General features: G+C 39.8%; 1 protein-coding gene across 3 annotated transcripts in view; it reads left to right on the forward strand.

The window, feature by feature from the left end:
• LOC127641500 (potassium voltage-gated channel subfamily H member 1) overlaps positions 1 to 20,523 on the forward strand; it is a 102,207-nt gene that overhangs the window by 33,077 nt on the left and 48,607 nt on the right. For all 3 annotated transcript variants that reach the window (XM_052124538.1, XM_052124537.1, XM_052124539.1), the window contains exons 7-8: positions 3,843 to 4,272; positions 19,974 to 20,173. In XM_052124538.1, the coding sequence (XP_051980498.1) occupies positions 3,843 to 4,272; positions 19,974 to 20,173 (630 nt within the window). The remainder of the gene's footprint in view (positions 1 to 3,842; positions 4,273 to 19,973; positions 20,174 to 20,523) is intronic.

Raw genomic sequence — 20,523 nt, forward strand, 5'->3', positions numbered from 1 at the left:
TCTTCAGAAGCCATATGACAGAGCTGTGTGAGGAATAGACCCAAAGTTAAGTCTTTATTTCATGATTTTAGTCAAGTGATTAGCAGTCAAATCCCACACCATTTAAACATTCAAATTTTTTCTTGGGCTTTAGCTGTCAGGTTGTTGCAGCGGGGCCTGTAGCGGAACAGAATTGTGTCAGGACAGGGGATTATAGTGCTGACACACAATCCTCTTTCAGGACGTCTGTGCTGGGCACATCAACACCAGTTCCCCTTCTTTTCTCTGCTCATGCTGCTGGCAGGAAAGCCACCGCCTGAGACATTGTTACGGTACTTCTGTCTTCATACAGAGAACAAGCCAAACTACTGCAGGGCAATGTGTATAAGCAGATGGTAGCCTAACTACAGGGTGAAGCTATGAAGTCTAGGAGGTATGTCGCCTTCCATACCTTTAGAATCGCATTTAAAATAGATTTTGTGCCATCCGGTGCCATGTGTTGCTTACAAAAGATCTTCATACTGCAGGTGCTACTTACTGTACAACATTCACACTCCATACAAAACACTCCAGATGAATCATTTGATATTATATTGGTATATACTGTACACAGACTATCACAATCAAGTATTGACATCACTCCAGGCTAGAGGAAGCATTATTGCGTAATTTGTTTTTTTATTTTATTGGCATGACAGCACACTTGAACAAGTCATAGCCACTTTCCATTCATTCGTAAAGCAGAAAAATGACATTTAAATGGTTGAACTGCTTGAAAATGGCATATGCAATAATTATATGCGGTCCTCAATGACATTTGTTAAGTGAACAGGATAAGAACGACAAACCATTCCTACAAGATCCCTCCCTTGTGCTCTCTATGGAGTTGAGATAAAATCCAGTGGAGTGAGCCTTCTTCACAAATTCAAATAATTTATTCTCACAAAAGTAATCTCAGTTCTGGCTGATTTCGAGTTTGATTGAGAGGCGGTTGCTTATTGAAATAAATGTGGAAATGGATGTAATTTAAATGTTTTCTTTTGGGGTTTTTTGCTACCTTAATTTAATACATCTGTTTTAAAGGAAAAGTTAACCCCAAAATGAAACTTGTTTTCATAATTTACTCTCCCTCATGTTGTTTTAAAACTTTATGACTTTCTTTCTAATGCAATACACAAAAGATGTTTTAATTAATTTCATGTTCCATTTCTTTCTTTTTTACATAATGGAAAAGGACAGTGTCATACTCTAAAGATCAGAAAAGGACCCAAATGTATCATAAATTGTGACTTGTGCATCACACATTCAGTGAAATCTCATGACTAAAATCATGTCTGCATGCTATCCATACCTTTAGTCATTGTTGTGTTTGCATGTGTAATTAGTTCTTATGTGCAATTATTATCTTTTATTTGTTTGGAGAGCCTTTTGGACACTATAATAAATCATTTTTGTAATGTTATAACTTTTGATTGCTTTGTCGCGTCAACACAAAATTTTCCGCAGATACAGTTGAAATGATTGGGAACAAAACAAAATAAATTTTTCTAAGCCACCTTATTTACACCTGAGATATATAATGTCAAATAAGAAAAATAACAGGGGGAAAATCTTTTTTGGCAAAAAAAAAAAGTCTCAGTATCATAATCTATATCTTTAAAAAATCTGAAGTGTTTTCTTTACAATGATACCAAACACTTGACTTTGCCAAGTTATAAGTATTTATTTTGGGGTGTGCCACTGAAACAGGAAATCTTTAAAAACACCTTCAAAACATAAAGGGATAAGGTTTAAATTTTGGGTTGTGGAAATGACCAAAAGTTATGAGCAGTGTTATCCCAGAGCAGCAATTGGAATTTGGTGTTGATATGTACTGTATATATTCATAATTACACACATTATGGCCAGTCTTACACATGATAGACCTATAGTAATGGGGCTGTTTTAACGGTTTGGTCAATATTCCATAGTTCCTGGTTTGATACATTGAGGAAAGTGATGATTGTGTGTGATTAACAAGAGTATTAGGGTAGAATAAGAGAAGTCATTTTTGAGGACCATCCAGTGGTTCACCCATCCATGAATCACTTCAAGCTTTAAGGCCTTTTCACATGACATCAACGCTCCCCAATGCATTGATCTCTATCAAGCAAAACAACAAGCTACAGCATTACCCCCAGCAGTGTTACATGCAGATCAAGAGTTGCAATGCACCACTCAAAGTTCAAACATTTCCAACTTTGACCCTTATTTTTCCCACTGACCTTTTGAATCCTAACCAATGATTAACAAACTGGAAAAATAAACTGCTTAAACTAGTCTAAGCTGGTTAGCTATTGCCAGGTTTTAGAGGATTTTGGGCATTTTTCAGCCAATCAGCCTGGGAGAAATTATTGGGGTTGGGGGTTAGCAGTGTTTTTAACCCTGGTTTAAGGTCATGTTTAACCCTGGAATAATGTTGCACTCAGGAACTTTTGTCTTTGTGTCATCTTGGACTCACACTGACATCTAGTGGTTTGGTTGCAGCATCATTTCAAATCAGTAGTTTTCAGTTTCAGATATCACTGTAGATATGTATTATTCACAGTCAGTCATGATTACTTTAATTAATGAGTGAAAGTGTCAAATAACAGGATGGTTACTGAGATTATGCGAGTATTAGGCAGCTGGTCATGTGATTCTAAAATGGCAGCCCCCATGTGTGGACCCTCTCCATGTAGAATAAAACAGCTTTTATAAGGTTACTGATATGACTGGAGTCTTCATTTTAATGTGAGTGCTCATGATCACTTTTTTAATGAATGAAAAATGAATGAGTGCACCTTTAACCTGTGTTAACACATTAACCTGCAAGGTCACACGCTTACAATTTTGAAAGGGAAAAAGCCTTACTTAGAGTAAATCTTATGAAGCCTTACTCCAGAGCAGGGTTACAACTGATTTTGCAGCGCTAACCTTGAATTGTAGTGCCAAAGATATACATTGTGAATTACTCACCTAGGGTAAATTATTAATATTGTGAAATATGGAACAAGTACCCAGTACTACTAGAGTTAATAATGATCAAGTTAAATTTGTAAATCTGAATGAAATAATAAACATGTACAGAGGAAATCGTAATATTTGAGGTGGCGTAGCTTTGTAAGTATAGATCTGGGCTTGAAACTAAAAGGTTGCTAGTTAGATCCCACAAGTTGAATCCCATGAACTATCACTAGCTGTGTTTGCACTATCGGGTCAAATTAGGGCGTGCATGTGTGTGCCATGGACAGTTGCATTCCCACTGTCACTTCCGGGGCTTCATCGTGCCTCCTCTGGGCTTTCCCAGGGCCAATGGCCTTTGGCCCACCGTGGGGGAATGCAGATCGATTTTGGTCTCACGGCTCTAAGTCCAAGGCTATTGGCCCCAGTTAGCCAGTTGTCAGGTTACTCAGATAAACTGAACCTGTAAAAGTTAATTTTTACGACCTCTTCCCTGCTAAAAAAAGTACCTAGGCTGGTTTGCTGATCTTTGATGGTTTAATATGGGCTAAGCTGGTTTAAACTGGTCTTCCAGCCTGGCCAAACTGGTGCTTAATCAGTTTAGCTGGTAGGCCAGCTGTTTTTTTACATACTGAAAAGCAATTAAGTGCCCAAACTCTCTAAAACCAGCATGACGAGGCTGGGAGACCAGTTTAGGCTTAGATTTAGATCAAATCAGCTGTTAAATTGGGGCGGAATGGTCCGTAATGTTTGGGTGTTAGGGTTTCCCCATCTCAATGATCCCAGTTTAATTCTGGGATAGAAGTATATGCTAAATGACTACTTCAATTATGTACTGATATTCATAGAATAATCTTACAAATATACTCTTATTCTTGCAGGGCATCAGCAGCCTCTTCAGTTCACTGAAGGTGGTGCGATTATTGCGACTCGGCCGTGTGGCTCGTAAGCTGGACCACTACATTGAATACGGGGCAGCGGTTCTGATCTTGCTGGTTTGTGTGTTTGGTCTGGCTGCTCATTGGTTGGCCTGTATATGGTACAGCATCGGTGACTACGAGATCATTGACGAGGTGACGAACATTGTCCGTACGGACAGCTGGCTCTATCTTTTGGGAGAAGCCGTCGGCATGCCGTATCGCTTCAATACCAGCGGCACAGGGAAGTGGGAGGGCGGACCCAGCAAAGACTCGGTCTACATCACCTCATTGTACTTTACTATGACCAGCCTGACTAGTATTGGCTTCGGGAACATCGCGCCCACCACAGATGGAGAGAAGATCTTCGCCGTGGCCATGATGATGATTGGCTGTGAGTAAAATTCTAAACCACTGAATGAAATTTAGGCTACTAAAGATATCTGTTCAGACTGCGGAACTACATGGTGTCAGCTAATTACTGCTATATGTAAAAGTAGTTAAACGGATTACATTTTAAATTCTTCTAATCAGATTATAGTTCTAGTACCTAAGGGCTACTTTGGCCTGCCCTCAAACAAACATAGTTATAGCTGAGGCCAGGATGAGTTGGGTTAATGTTGTCGCCATGTCGAGAAGATGCTGTTTTCTTCACTGCAAAAGCAAAACATCTTTGTTTGGACTCCCAAAGGCAAACAAATTGAAGAATCAGTGGTTCAAATATATTTTTACCACTATTCCTCAGCAGTACAACCACAACTAATGCTGTATTTCAAGATGGTTACTCCTGAAAGATGGTGTAGTTCCCACTTTGTTGGGACAATCTGGTGCTTCAGGATCACAGCCTGTAAGTAGGCTTGATTATTGGGAATTTATCTGCTATGAGAGTTCAAATGTGGAGTTTTGTGTTGTAGTTACGGTGTACACAGTGCACAGGTGTAGGCCTCTGCTAACTACATGCTAGCTAATGTTATCATGTTGAAATAATTTTGCCAATCAGCTGCGGGCCCAATTTTACCTACAATTGTGTAGAATTATTCAGATTGTTTGTCATTCTTACTATCATGAATATCATGAAGCTTTGCTAGGTTCACAATAATCAACGGTGTACTTATAAGAAAGCTACAAAATTAAAACTTACCACTGTGAAACGTCCTGCACAATTTGTGCTCGCGAATGTGGTTTGGGTCGATCTATGCGGAATCAGAGCAGACTGGGCTTTTCGGAAAGGGGGGCTTTAAAGAGACAGGACCTAAATCGGAGCGTTTGAGCCAGAGGATGAAAATAGGTTTAGTAGAAATGTACAGTATGAGAAATTTGTTTTTAAATTAAAGCATGTAGACCTATTCTAGTAGACCCCCAAAATAAAATCATGAACCTGTAAATTAGCATAATATGGGCTCTTTAAAGAAACCTAAAATAAAGTGGGTCCAAAGTAGTTATGGAGTCGGTATAGATGTAGGCTTGACTAATAAAACAGATTGTGCAGGAAACACTGCTACATTAAATACACTACTTGGGTCAGAAATGATTAAAAGATTCATTCCCATAGGGTTCAATGTTCTCCAAGAACAACAGTCAGTACAACAGTACAATCTGCATACTGTCAATTATAGTTTAGATACAAGCCTGTGAAGATGTTCTGCATTTTCAGTGTTTTGATAAGATGCTCTGCAGTAGGTGCTTCCTCTCTTACTTGTCTGTAACACACTCCCAGAGGAACCTTTTCTCTATACAGAGCCCTATGTTGATCTAGATTACACTGTAGAACACTATGAAGGATTACAGAATTTCTTTAATTTTGAGAAGGCCACTTTTCTGTGCTCTGGCACAAATTTTAAATTTGACACTCCCCTTGATTTTAAAGGAATATCAGGGCTCTACAGTGCGAGTATTTCACTCGCATTTGCCCCTAAAAATAGATATGTGCGAACTGGAAAAATTATTTACGAGCACAGTGTGCAAATAAAGATTACAAATGTAACCCCCCCATTTTTAAGATATTTGTTTAAAAATGACAAAACCCACATTCCACAAGCGGAGTTTTCTGTGATGACGCGGTCGAGTCAGAGAGAGAAAGGTGAACAATGGAAAAAAGTAGCAGTATAGGCGACATCGCATTTTATTTTAAGCGAAAAAGAGACGAGGAGAAAGAGGAATTTGGCGTGGGGGATTCGCAAGGTTCAACTAATGAAGTCTCTTCACAAGGTTTACCTGAGACGGCTAACGTTAGGGATACTGAGAGCAAAGCTACCGTGACCACAGCTGTCACTTCAACGTCCAGCCGGTGAAAGGAGAACATATAGATTCAATGCGAATTGTCTCAAAATGTTCCCATGGCTAGAGTTTGAAAACAACATCATGTTCTGCAAATACTGTAGAGGGCAGAAACAGGTGGGCAACTCGTCCTTCGTGTCAGGAACCCCGCATCTGAAATAGTGATGGGTCATTTGCGAACGAGTCGGCTCTTGTAGGTGAACGTTGGGAGCCGGCTCGCATATCAGAATCTATTTATACAAATATTTAAAAGAATTAAGATATGAATAATCAAAAGATTTAAAAATAACGAAAAAAACTAATAAAATAATATAGGCCTAAATGCTCAAGCGCACACATTAGTTCTGACTGTCTGCTCAGACTAAAAGCCTCACCTGTTCAATCAATCAAATCAAATCACTTTATTGTCACACTACCATGTACACAAGTGCAACAGTAGGTGAAAGTCTTGTGTGCAGTTCCGAGCAACATAGCAGTCATGACAGTGACAGACATATACCAATTACAATAAACAACATACTTACACAAAACAATTTACAAATCAAATGTACACATACTTACACAACACATATTTACAATGTACAGTACACAATATACAATACACAATACAATAAGTAAGGAGTATATATATATATATATGAAGTAGTATATTGAGGAGAATATGTTGACAGTCCAGTGTGAGATTGTAGATGAATAAAGTGCAGTGCTAATTATTGATCGTGATAGATCAAGTGTTCAACAGTCTGACTGCTTGGTGAAAGAATCTGTCATGTAGTCGGCTGGTGCGGGTCCTGATGCTGCGATACCGCCTGCCTGATGGTAGCAGTGAGAGCAGCCCATGACTCGGGTGGCTGGAGTCTCTGATGATCCTCCGAGCTTTTTTCACACACAGCCTAGTGTATATGTCCTGGAGGGAGGAAAGCTCACTCGAAAGCAGTTGCGGAACACAGAAGATCGCTTCACGCTCATATCACGCGTAGGGCATCAATTAGGCCAGCGGTGGCCCTGTCTATTATGCTGTTCAGATTGTATTAGTTTTGAATGGTTAGATTTATATGCACTTTGTTTATATACAATAAGTTGTACTTTAAATGCAAATGTTTAATATTATTATTTTTCTTAACAAATCAATGCATTTTTAAATATATTGTGGTTAAGGTAGAGTGTAATTACATTTAATAATTTAATTAGAATTGTTTTAACACCAATTATGAAAAGAGCCGGAATGCCCATCGCTAATCTGAAAAGAGATAGTGTAGCGAAACATCTCACGGCGGCATATCCAGTGCTCTGGATGAGACAGGAGAAACCATCAGGATCTGTGTCAGCAGCCTTGAGGAGGCAAGTGCTGCAGTCTGAGGAGAGGAAGTGGAAGCAGCTGAAAATAAAGATAAACATTGCATACTTCATTGTGAAAGAAGAAGAACCTTTCATCAAATCTGAGTCGCTTATCAGACTGCACCACAAAAACTGAGTTTACATGAATCCCACATACGACAATGTGCGGAGATGATCGGTCAAATTGCTGACATAATGAGAGATCGCTCTCTGACCACTAAGTATGCCAGATGGTCAACATACAAAAGCAGCTGGACAACTGATATCCTTTGATTTTAGTAGGCATGGGTCAATGTGTGATTTGGGAGGTATGTGCTGTTGCACAGATGTGTGTCCCTTAGTACACGCACACACACTCATACACACAGTATAAATATGTGTGTAATAAATTGTTTGTTAATAAACTCTGTATTTTATTTTCACTGTGCTCCTAAAGTTTTTCATTTAGGAGCGCATGTACTAAAAAGTTAGCGTAGAGCCCTGAATATTCTGTATTTAAATCAGGTTAAGCTTCATGGACTGAATCTTTAGCCTGTCGATACCACATAAAATAATTTTGACTTGTACCTCAGTGTGTAAAAACACAAAAATCGGGTTTACAGTAATGCACAGTGTTTGTACAATGTTTTCTGTGGTGACTGTTCTTGTGATTACCTTCCAGAAATGCTGGTGTCTGGGAAACGTTCACCCTAAATCGCCTTTCATCTCAGTGTGTGTGTATTTTCCCAGTATGTGGGGGAGTCTGCACTAGTGTATACAGCCACAATTGTGTGCATGCAAGCTGTGTATTTGTGTGGCAGGTCTTTGCTGAGGCGTTTTGCACCGTTCAAGGCACGAGAGATGCTCGGGTTGCCTGAGGGTGACAGTGATGTTGAGTGTCAGGAGGGTGGAGACTGACAGGAAGATAAAATATCAGGGCACTGACGCACAGGATAGACAGCATACACAGATTCAGTGTGACATTGCTCACACACACACACACACACACACACACACTCAGCGCGCTCAGTAATGCAGTGTGTGCTGCTGCTGTATGTGTGTATAAATATGTCACTTTAAGAAAGATGGTGTATATATCAGGTAATTATATTTTTAGACATTTTTAAGACATTATATTATATTATAAATTATTGAGAAATTACATTATTTTGTGGCATTATTTTTTATCATATATAATATATTATTTATGTTTATGTAATGTAATATATATATATATATATAACTTTGCAATTTAAATAATATATAATTTTTTCTTATTTCTGCAGTGTGAATGAGATTTTGCTTTCTCAGACAATTACAGAAGGGGTGTTTAAATGTGAATAATTGTCTTGAAAATTATGTCACAATGCAAAAAATCATAATGGTTTTAAAAATAGGCTTAATTTTCTTTATGCATAATATATCATTTATTATGACCTGGACATTTCATGCCATTTTCATCAATTTTTTTTATGATTATGCAAATATTGCCCACATTAGTGTATGTAAACGGTAGCAGCAAAATTAGGGCTACTGCGACTGTCTTGTTACGCTGGTGTCTGATACAGGCCAAGAATAAATCACTTCAAATACAGATTCATTACAGATGAGAGACACTCACTGTCAAAGCAAACACTTGTGTCCCTTCACAGAAAACTATTGTGGTGATACCATGGTATAACCACGATCATTTGATGTAAACCATGTAATAAATATTATGTACCATGATATTAACATGGCCCTGCGATGGACTAGCGACCTGTCCAGGGTGTCCCCCGCCTTTCGCCCAATGTTAGCTGGGATAGGCTCCAGCCCCCCGCGACCCTGTACACAGGATAAGCGGTTGACGATGGATGGATGGATGGATGGATGGATATTAACATGACACGCCAAGGTACTTCAAGAAATACTGTGATATCACCATGGTTCATGTCCAAAGAATATCCCGAAATCATTTTGTGTTTGCCTTTTTGTTTTCTTCTGTCACCCATGAGTCTCATTAGAAGCTTGATCCACTTCAGTGAGAACACAGGAACCATTACTGATTATTAATATTAGTGAGCCCCTCTGAGAGAGGGTGTGATCTCATTAACACTGGTTGTTTTTTTTAATGCTATCAAATCGTTGTCAATAAAAGCTAGAGAGCATCTGACAGATGTAGTTCAGTTTTTATGTGTAACAATACTGTATGTGTGCTTCACATTTTTCAGTTAGCTCAAATATAATTCAACACTTACTCAACATTGTGTTCTAACAAGGCATGATGTGACTTAATTTCAGTGACAATTAATTTACCTGTCAACATTGAAAGTAAAAAAAGTACAGCCATTCAGAACATATCTAATGATGTCCACTTTTTCAGCCATCTTGCAAATATTTTCCCATTCATTTCTCCCATAGGGATATCATAAAATCCTTTATCTAATCCTTTAGACTTTAACCAAACCAATCAGCTCTGAGGTGAATCACAACATTATAAACTTTTATTTAAAACAATATATATATATATACACTCACCTAAAGGATTATTAGGAACACATACTAATACTGTGTTTGACCCCCTTTCGCCTTCAGAACTGCCTTAATTCTACATGGCATTGATTCAACAAGGTGCTGAAAGCATTCTTTAGAAATGTTGGCCCATATTGATAGGATAGCATCTTGCAGTTGATGGAGATTTGTGGGATGCACATCCAGGGCAGGAAGCTCCCGTTCCACCACATCCCAAAGATGCTCTATTGGGTTGAGATCTGGCGACTGTTGGGGCCATTTTAGTACAGTGAACTCATTGTCATGTTCAAGAAACCAATTTGAAATGATTCGAGCTTTGTGACATGGTGCATTATCCTGCTGGAAGTAGCCATCAGAGGATGGGTACATGGTGGCCATAAAGGGATGGACATGGTCAGAAACAATGCTCAGGTAGGCCGTGGCATTTAAACGATGCCCAATTGGCACTAAGGGGCTTAAAGTGTGCCAAGAAAACATCCCCCACACCATTACACCACCACCACCAGCCTGCACAGTGGTAACAAGGCATGATGGATCCATGTTCTCATTCTGTTTACGCCAAATTCTGACTCTACCATCTGAATGTCTCAACAGAAATCGAGACTCATCAGACCAGGCAACATTTTTCCAGTCTTCAACTGTCCAATTTTGGTGAGCTCTTGCAAATTGTAGCCTCTTTTTCCTATTTGTAGTGGAGATGAGTGGTACCGGTGGGGTCTTCTGCTGTTGTAGCCCATACGCCTCAAGGTTGTGCGTGTTGTGGCTTCACAAATGCTTTGCTGCATACCTCGGTTGTAGCAGTGGTTATTTCAGTCAAAGTTGCTCTTCTATCAGCTTGAATCAGTCGGCCCATTCTCCTCTGACCTCTAGCATCAACAAGGCATTTTCAGCCCACAGGACTGCCGCATACTGGATGTTTTTCCTTTTCACACCATTCTTTGTAAACCCTAGAAATGGTTGTGTGTGAAAATCCCAGTAACTGAGCAGATTGTGAAATACTCAGACCGGCCCGTCTGGCACCAACAACCATGCCACGCTCAAAATTGCTTAAATCACCTTTCTTTCCCATTCTGACATTCAGTTTGGAGTTCAGGAGATTGTCTTGACCAGGACCACACCCCTAAATGCATTGAAGCAACTGCCATGTGATTGGTTGATTAGATAATTGCATTAATGAGAAATTGAACAGGTGTTCCTAATAATCCTTTAGGTGAGTGTATATATATATATATATATATATATATATATATATATATATATATATATATATATATATATACTGTATATATATACTGTATATATATATATATATATATATATATACTGTATATATTTGAAAATTGGACAAAAGAATAAAGATGCATACTTAATGTCTTCCATGATGGGTGGAACTACAATCCCATTAAGCATTGCGAATGACGTAACTGGATTGTGATGGAAAAATATAATACTAGTAATTTAAACTTGTTTAAAATCAGTATATAATCAATATATTAAAATTGTATTTCAAAATATTCATATATATACAAATTATGGGTTGTTTAGTTCTTCAACTGGATTTCTGCTATCAAACACAATTATAAGTGGCTTCAATATTGGAGTGGTGGTGGTGGTGTAGTGGGCTAAAGCACTGAACTGGTAATCAGAAGGTTGCTGGTTTGTCCCCCACATTCATCAGTATTGTGTCCTTGAGCAAGGCACTTAACTCCAGGTTGCTCGGGGGGGATTGTCTCTATAATAAGTGCACTGTAAGTCACTTTGGATAAAAGCGTCTGCCAAATACATTAATGTAAATGTCAACAGAAGCAGATACCATTGATTAACAACCCCAGAGCTCATGGTTGGTCTGAGTTTAAAGGTGTAAAATTTAACTTTTAATAATCACTTCGCCTATTTGAAGAAAGTTCACCTGATTTGTACTTTTGGAACCCGACAGTTGCACAATAAAGTTCAGTCATGACATCAATAAGTATGCAATTAAAGCAAAAAATGTAAATAAAAAATTAATTTTTTTAAATTGTCTGCAGTTAATATTACTTGAAGATGCTTTCACGTTTTGTTCTACAAGATAAATTACACACAGAAATATCTTAAATGGGAATTTTGAAGCCACTGTTCTTTTTAAATGTTAGCTAATTACAAGTTGTTACTTCCAGACAAACATATTTTCAGTTGTTCTCTTTTGATGAGAAGTATAAACATGTATTAGTTCAATAAATACAAAAAATGAACATTATGGTTTTCTCTTGTTTAATAGATTTTTTTGGATATTGTAATACTTATAGTGCATTGTTATTCCAACAGCTTATTTACAGCTACTGCTTACACGTAACTTCCGCTTCATTGTCTGAGCATATGTAGGTTGGACTATTGTGTTTATGCTCTATAGTAAATTAATCTCATACTGTATTAAAGCATGTAATTGAAGACACTCAGAATGAGTGAATGTGGACACTGGGACAGGGTGCTTCAGGTCTCAGGAAAGCTGTTAATCATAAACTTTGGGTTAAAACAGTCACAACTGGCACTCTGACTTCTTCAGCTTCACAAACTCTTTAGCATCACAGGCTCCTATTCACAGTCTCTTAATCATCACAGTTTTTATCAGAATTCTTTAATGTCCCACCTCAGTAGCATCACTGTGAGACTCTCGTGCCAGACTCTCTCCACTCTCTCTCTCTGCTGGTGGCATGGCTGCTTATATGCCGCTCTCCCCATGCTCAATGGAATTAGAAACAGGTGTTAGACATAATCTAGCTCAGGTGAAAGCGCCCTTACTGCCTTCTCTCTCTCTGGACAGATGCTTGACCATGCCCCGCTGCCACAAAGCAATATCACACAAGCAAGAGTGCTGAATATGGGCCATGCAGCAGGAATGCAAGTGTGATATTGCTTTTACAAAACAGTTCATCGAACAAGTAAATTAAAAATGAGGAAAAACTGAGAACTATCACAAAAAAACACACTTGTGCATGGAACTACTTTCTTACGCCACAGATCAGGATCTGCAATTGCTACTTCAAAAGATGCGCCCAAGCCTCCATTACTTTTTTATCCTCTTTTCTCCCAATTTGGAATGCCCAATTCCCACTACTTAGTAGGTCCTCGTGGTGATGCGGTTATTCACCTCAATCTGGGTGGCAGAGGACAAGTCTCGGTTGCCTCCGCTTCTGAGACCTTCAATCCACACATCTTATCATGTGACTCGTTGCGCATGACACCGCGGAGACTCATGGCATGTGGAGGTTCATGCTACTCTCAGTGATCCACGCACAACTTACCACACGCCACATTGAGAACGAGAAAACTCAGTACGCCCTAGATTCGAACTTGCGACTCCAGGGGTGATAGTCAGCATCAATACTCACTGAGCTACCCAGGTCCCCCGAGACAGGGGCAATTTAAGACTAATAACAATTTGACGAGTTGAAATAACAATGGTTTCACTTAAAAGGTGATGTGAAACAGGAGATGTTAAACAGGTGAAGCAATCGTGTCATAGTATATAAGGAGCCTCCAAAAACAGCCTAGTCCTTCAAGAGCAAGGATCATTCGAGACTTGTCATTTTGCCAGCAGATTCTTCAGCAAATAATCCAGCACTTTCAGAACAATGTGCCCCAAAGACACATTGGAAGGATTTGGGGCATTTCACACCCTACAGTGCACAATATAGTTTTAAAATCAGATTTAAGGAATCTGGTCAAATCTCGGCGCGTAAAGGGCAAGACAAAAACCATTTCTGAATGCGCGTGATCTCTGATCCATCAGACGTTACTCTCTTAAAAAACATCATTCATCTGAAATGGATATCATGAACATGGGCTTGGAATTACTTTAGTAAAGCTTTGTTAGTCAACACCAATCCACAGATGCAAGTTAAGACTTTACTATGCAAAGCAGAAGCCATACATTAACACTGTACAGAAGCGCTGCCGACTTCTCTGGGCTCGGTCTCATCTTAGATGGAAAGTAGAATAGTAGAACCTAGTTTTGGTCCGATGTGTCCACATTTCAAATGTTCTCCGGTCCAAAGAGGAAAATTACCATCCAAGCTGTTATCAGCATCAGGTCCAAAAGCCAGTGTCTGTATGGGCCAGAGGTGTGTCAGTGCCCGTGGCATGGGTAACTCGCACATCTGTGAGGGCACCATGAATGCAGACAGATATAATATAAATAAGCAGAGAGTTTGGGTGCTAGATTGGCCTACCTGCAGTCCTGACCATCTTCAATTGAGAATGTGTGGTGCATTATGAAGCGCACAATACGGCAATGATGACCCCATACAATTGTGCAGCTAAAGACCTACATAATGGATAAATGGGGGAAAATTCCACTTTCTAAACTTAACAAACTTGTGTCTTCAATGCCTAAATGCTTAAAAAGCGTTAGTAGAAGAAATGGTGATGTTTCACACTGGTAAATACTCGACTGTCCCAACTTTTTTGGAGCGTGTAGCAATCATCTGATTTGAAAGTCCATCCATCCATCTTCAACCGCTTATCCAAAGTCGGGTTGCGGGGGCAGCTGCTCCAGCAGGGGGCTCCAAACTTCCCTATCCCGAGCCACATTAACCAGCTCTGACTGGGGGACCCCGAGGCGTTCCCAGGCCAGTGTGGAGATGTAATCTCTCCACCTGATCCTGGGTCTTCCCCAAGGATGTGCCTGAAACACCTCCCTAGGGAGGCGGCCAGGGGGCATCCTTACCAGATGCCCAAACCACCTCAACTGACTCCTTTCAACGCAAAAGAGCAGCGGCTCTTCTCCGAGCTCCTCACGGATGACTGAGCTCCTCACCCTATCTCTAAGGGAGAAGCCCGCTGCCCTTCTGAGGAAGCCCATTTCGGCCGCTTGTACTCGCGACCTACACTCATCTAAAGGATTATTAGGAACACCTGTTCAATTTCTCATTAATGCAATTATCTAATCAACTAATCACATGGCAGTTGCTTCAATGCATTTAGGGGTGTGGTCCTGGTCAAGACAATCTCCTGAACTCCAAAATGAATGTCAGAATGGGAAAGAAAGGTGATTTAAGCAATTTTGAGCGTGGCATGTTTGTTGGTGCCAGACGGGCCGGTCTGAGTATTTCACAATCTGCTCAGTTACTGGGATTTTCACGCACAACCATTTCTAGGGTTTACAAAGAATGGTGTGAAAAGGGAAAAACATCCAGTATGTGGCAGTCCTGTGGGCGAAAATGCCTTGTTGATGCTAGAGGTCAGAGGAGAATGGGCCGACTGATTCAAGCTGATAGAAGAGCAACTTTGCCTGAAATAACCACTCGTTACAACCGAGGTATGCAGCAAAGCATTTGTGAAGCCACAACACGCACAACCTTGAGGCGGATGGGCTACAACAGCAGAAGACCCCACCGGGTACCACTCATCTCCACTACAAATAGGAAAAAGAGGCTACAATTTGCAAGAGCTCACCAAAATTGGACAGTTGAAGACTGGAAAAATGTTGCCTGGTCTGATGAGTCTCGATTTCTGTTGAGACATTCAGATGGTAGAGTCAGAATTTGGCGTAAACAGAATGAGAACATGGATCCATAAATTTCTTGTTACCACTGTGTAGGCTGGTGATGTTGGTGTAATGGTGTGGGGGATGTTTTCTTGACACACTTTAGGCCCCTTAGTGCCAATTGGGCATCGTTTAAATGCCACGGCCTACCTGAGCATTGTTTCTGACCATGTCCATCCCTTTATGGCTACCATGTACCCATCCTCTGATGGCTACTTCCAGCAGGATAATGCACCATGTCACAAAGCTCAAATCATTTCAAATTGGTTTCTTGAACATGACAATGAGTTCACTGTACTAAAATGGCCCCCACAGTCACTAGATCTCAACCCAATAGAGCATCTTTGGGATGTGGTGGAACGGGAGCTTCGTGCCCTGGATGTGCATCCCACAAATCTCCATCAACTGCAAGATGCTATCCTATCAATATGGGCCAACATTTCTAAAGAATGCTTTCAGCACCTTGTTGAATCAATGCCACGTAGAATTAAGGCAGTTCTGAAGGCGAAAGGGGGTCAAACACAGTATTAGTATGGTGTTCCTAATAATCCTTTAGGTGAGTGTAGTTCTTTCGGTCATGACCCAGCCTTCATGACCATAGGTGAGGGTAGGAACAGAAATTGACCGGTAGATCGAGAGCTTTGCCTTCCGGCTCAGCTCTATTTTCGTGACAACGGTGCGATAGAGCGAGTGCAATACCGCCCCCGCTGCCCCGATTCTCCGGCCAACCTCCCGCTCCATTGTCCCCTCACTCGTGAACAAGACCCAGAGGTACTTGAACTCCTTCACTTGGGGCAATACCTCCTCCACCTGATTTGAAAGTAGTGTACTATACCGAGACAACATTAAATATACTACGTATTAGGGAAATTTAAACTAATGACTGATAACAGTGGACCACGATAGTCTGTCATATATTTCTAGTGCAACCTCTAAAGCTGTGACCTTTAAAGCTGGCACTTGTGTGTCAATGGCAAAAATGTGAGGGGAGAAACAAGCCCTTTGTCTATATTCACATACTATCCATACAAAATGTTATGTGACAAGCACAAAATGTCAGCCAAAGGAGGGTTTGTAAAAAAAATTGGATCTGGAGGAAAGTACACCTGGGCAAAGCATGAGCTAACCCAAAACCTGTTTCATATTAAAATCATGGTTTGGTTTAGGTTAGGTGTTAAACTTAGAGTTAGGGTTGGAATTTAATCATATAATTGTTTATTTGTTTGAAAGTTTATTTTATGAGACTAAACATTGTACATTTCTCTGTGAGCAAACTTGTAATATTTCTTTAGGATCTTGTGCTATTAATGAAACTTTTCATTAGACTTGGTTGAAATATCCTGTTGCTCGTTACTTGTCACTGTGACTGTGTACACAGAATCGCACATGATACATCATACAGTACAGCACAGCACAGTAGCAGTAATGGAACGATGTACCCAAATGTGGAACAGACATTTGTTTCTGTTTGAGGTTACATCATTAACCAGAGATTACAGAGTCTCCTGCAACTTGTCCACAGCTTGCTGTGCGAGAGAGAGAGAGAGAGAGAGAGAGAGAGAGAGAGAGAGAGAGAGAGAGAGAGAGAGGCTTGTCTCTATGGAGTCTGCTAATGCATTACTGCACTGTGATAACAGAACTGTCTTGTTAATGTGATTTTGATACTCACTCCACAAGTACATTGTGATTTGGGACCCGCTCTGCAGGGAGATCAATTAGAATATGAGTTAACATGATCCTTAAAGCAATAAGGAAGAACCAAAGCCTTTGTTATAAGTTAGGAGTTTTTGGGGGATAAAAACAACTTAACCCCTTCATCTCTGCTGCATATTTTGGCTTCAGAATACAATTTTGCAAACCCAAATTTAAAAGTGCACCTTACAAACATACTGTACAGTGGATTAGTTGCAAAATATTGGTTTCATTTTACAGAAAAATCCACAAATTAAAAAAAATATATTCCAATAATTTAATATTATAATATTATTAAGTAATATTGTATATGTTTACAATGCTGTGATGAACATATGTATTTTTTGTTTTTGAAAGCCTGTGATTCAGGCTCTGTTTGCTCCCTGCAAAAAGTGTTAGTTCATTCCACAAGAAGAACAATACACTATTTACCCTCGCAAGCTCACAGACAAGAAACTGGTAAGAGCTAATATAGTTTGTGGCTACTTGTGGCTTCCTTACAATAAAAATATTCAGTCAGTGAACTGGACAATTAGTGAATAGCAAATGGCATTACAACTATCAGAAATGTACATGATTGACAGTTGTTAATGAATGAATAGAATACAAAAGGTATATTGTTTCACTCACAGACTAAAAGCTGCAGTTTATTTGTATACAACAGTTACATATGTTATAAACAGATTTAGTTTTCACGAAACCTAAACAGAATATGAAAAACTGGTATGCACGATTACTTGAAGCAGATGCTCCCGATTAAAACAAGCCCAAATATCCAATCTGGTCCGAACTGATTGAAGGTCTACTGTGGCACAAGTGACAGAAAATTGTAATGATGTTTACGGGAGGAATGTGTCACAACAAACTGTGCATGCATTGCACCCCACAACGTATGGAACTGTGTAGCTGCAGACCTGTCAGAGTGCCCACGATGACCCCTGTCCACTGTCAAAAGCGCCTACAATGGGCATGTGAGAGTCTGGAATGGAACTTGGAGCAGTGGAAGAAGGTCTTCTGGTCCAATGAGTGCCGTTTTCTTTTACATCACGTGGACGGCTGTGCACATGTGTGCCGTTTACCTGGGGAAGTGATGGAACCAAAATGCACTGTGGGAAGACGACAAGACGGTGGAGGGAGTGTGATGCTCTGGGCAATGATCTGCTGGGAAACCCTGGGTCCGGCCATTCATGTGAATGTCAATTTGACACGTGCCACCACCTAAAAATCATTGCAGACCAGGTACACCTTCAATGCAATGGTATTCCCTAATAACAGTGGCCTCTTTCAGCAGGATAAGGCACCCTGTCACATTGCACACATTGTTTGGGAATGGTTGAGGAACATGATGAAGAGTTCAAGGTGTTGTCCTGGCCTCCAAATTCCACAGATCTCAATCCGATTGATTATCTGTGGGATGTGCTGGACCAACAAGTCCAATCCACAGTGGCTCCACCTCACAAATTACAGGACTTGAACCAGATACTAAAGGATACCTTCAGGGGTCTTGTAGAGTCCATGCCTCTGCGGGCCAGTGCTGTTTTGGCAGCATATTAGGCAGGTGATCATAAAGTTTTGTCTCATCATTTTATATGTCTGGGGACTTTCACATTTTAAGTGTACATTTTTTACACAGTTCTGGTTTTGCCCACAGAGTTCAAGGTACATCCATGATTTATAAACAGTATCTGCTGTGTTGTCGATTACAATAGAAAATAATGTTGATTCATCGCTTGGTTTGTAAATAAATTTTTGTAAACACATATTCCATTCTTATTCATGCATCTCATGTGTACATGTGTACATTTCAGGGAAAATTACAGTTTCTCAGAAACCACTGTGATGCTCTGAAAACTACCACCAATGAAAACAACAAATATCTTTCTGGAACTTCCATTTTATAATTTAGCTGCATAACATAGACACTCTTACAGTACAGAGAGTGTTTTTCCATTGTGTTTCAATGAGAGATCAGACAGATATACATGGTGTTGTAAGACATTTCAAAATGTAAATAGCAACCACCAAACAGGGGTCTTAGTAATGTATTAGCTCAAAATGGCAAGGTGATTCAAAATAATCAGGTGTTGTTTAAATGAATGAAATTAACAATCAGAGGCACTATGTTATAGCATGGAGATTTTGCAATTGTGGTTTAAACACATTGCAATGACTCTGAAGATTATTACACACCAGAAGGAAGTGGACCAGTGAACTTTCAGTTCAGTACAAGATTACACAAATAAAATGCAATTACAGCTAATTTGCATGCACGTCCTTGGGTTGATTGACAGACGATGTCTGTATCTAAAAGGTGATTGCCTACTTTACCTGTAAGGCGGGACTTCCTTTTTTATATCCGTTGACCTTTGTAATGTCTTATATTCATTTTAATAGAAGTGGCCCATCTCTGCTAAATAGTCTCTGGCAACAAAGACCTTTGGAAAACCACGTGCGAACAGCTCCTAACTCACCTCATGTCCTGAACCTGGCCCAAAACCTGACGGTTTGTCAGGGACCATCTGTCTCTGATTGGGTTGAAGACCTTTATTGCATGTGTAGAATAACGAATAGTGATATTAGTATTCGAATACAGGTGTGTTGAACGGATAACCATATGTCGACTATCCATGCACTTCCCTATTTCAGAACAGTCTCAAGATTTGTGCCAAGTTTAGTGGATGTAGTTTGAAAGCTCTTGGAGGAGTTACAGTGATAATGTTGGTCTTGGTTTCGGGATTCAAAAGTCTTAACACAGTGTTTCATCTTTCTTTTAGCTCTCCTTTATGCCACCATCTTTGGTAACGTAACCACCATCTTCCAGCAAATGTATGCCAACACCAACCGATACCATGAGATGTTGAACAGTGTTAGGGACTTCCTAAAGCTCTACCAGGTTCCCAAGGGCCTTAGTGAGAGGGTCATGGACTATATCGTCTCAACGTGGTCCATGTCCAGAGGAATCGACACTGATAAGGTACCTGGCATCGAACGCACACAGAGTCTTGATACAGGGAGCTTAGATTAATTATTAATTTTAAAAGTAATTTGTACGATCTTTTCCATAACATCTGTAGCAGTCATGAAGAATATCCCTCTCATGTTTAAGATCACACTTCACACGCGTTATGTAAGGCTTTAAACAGTTTCTTTAAATCTTAAGTATCCAGATTATGTCTTCGCATGATTTCAATTGCAGCATTGTCCTTTAAAGGAATAATTCACCCCCCAAAAAATTTCAATCATTTTCTCACTCTAATTTTGAAGAATCTTTGGAATGACAGGTTGAGTTCATTTCTTTTTGGTGATTAAGCTAATAAGAAGGTT

This window comes from Xyrauchen texanus, chromosome 50 (assembly GCF_025860055.1).
Source record: "Xyrauchen texanus isolate HMW12.3.18 chromosome 50, RBS_HiC_50CHRs, whole genome shotgun sequence".
Lineage (NCBI taxonomy): Eukaryota > Metazoa > Chordata > Actinopteri > Cypriniformes > Catostomidae > Xyrauchen > Xyrauchen texanus.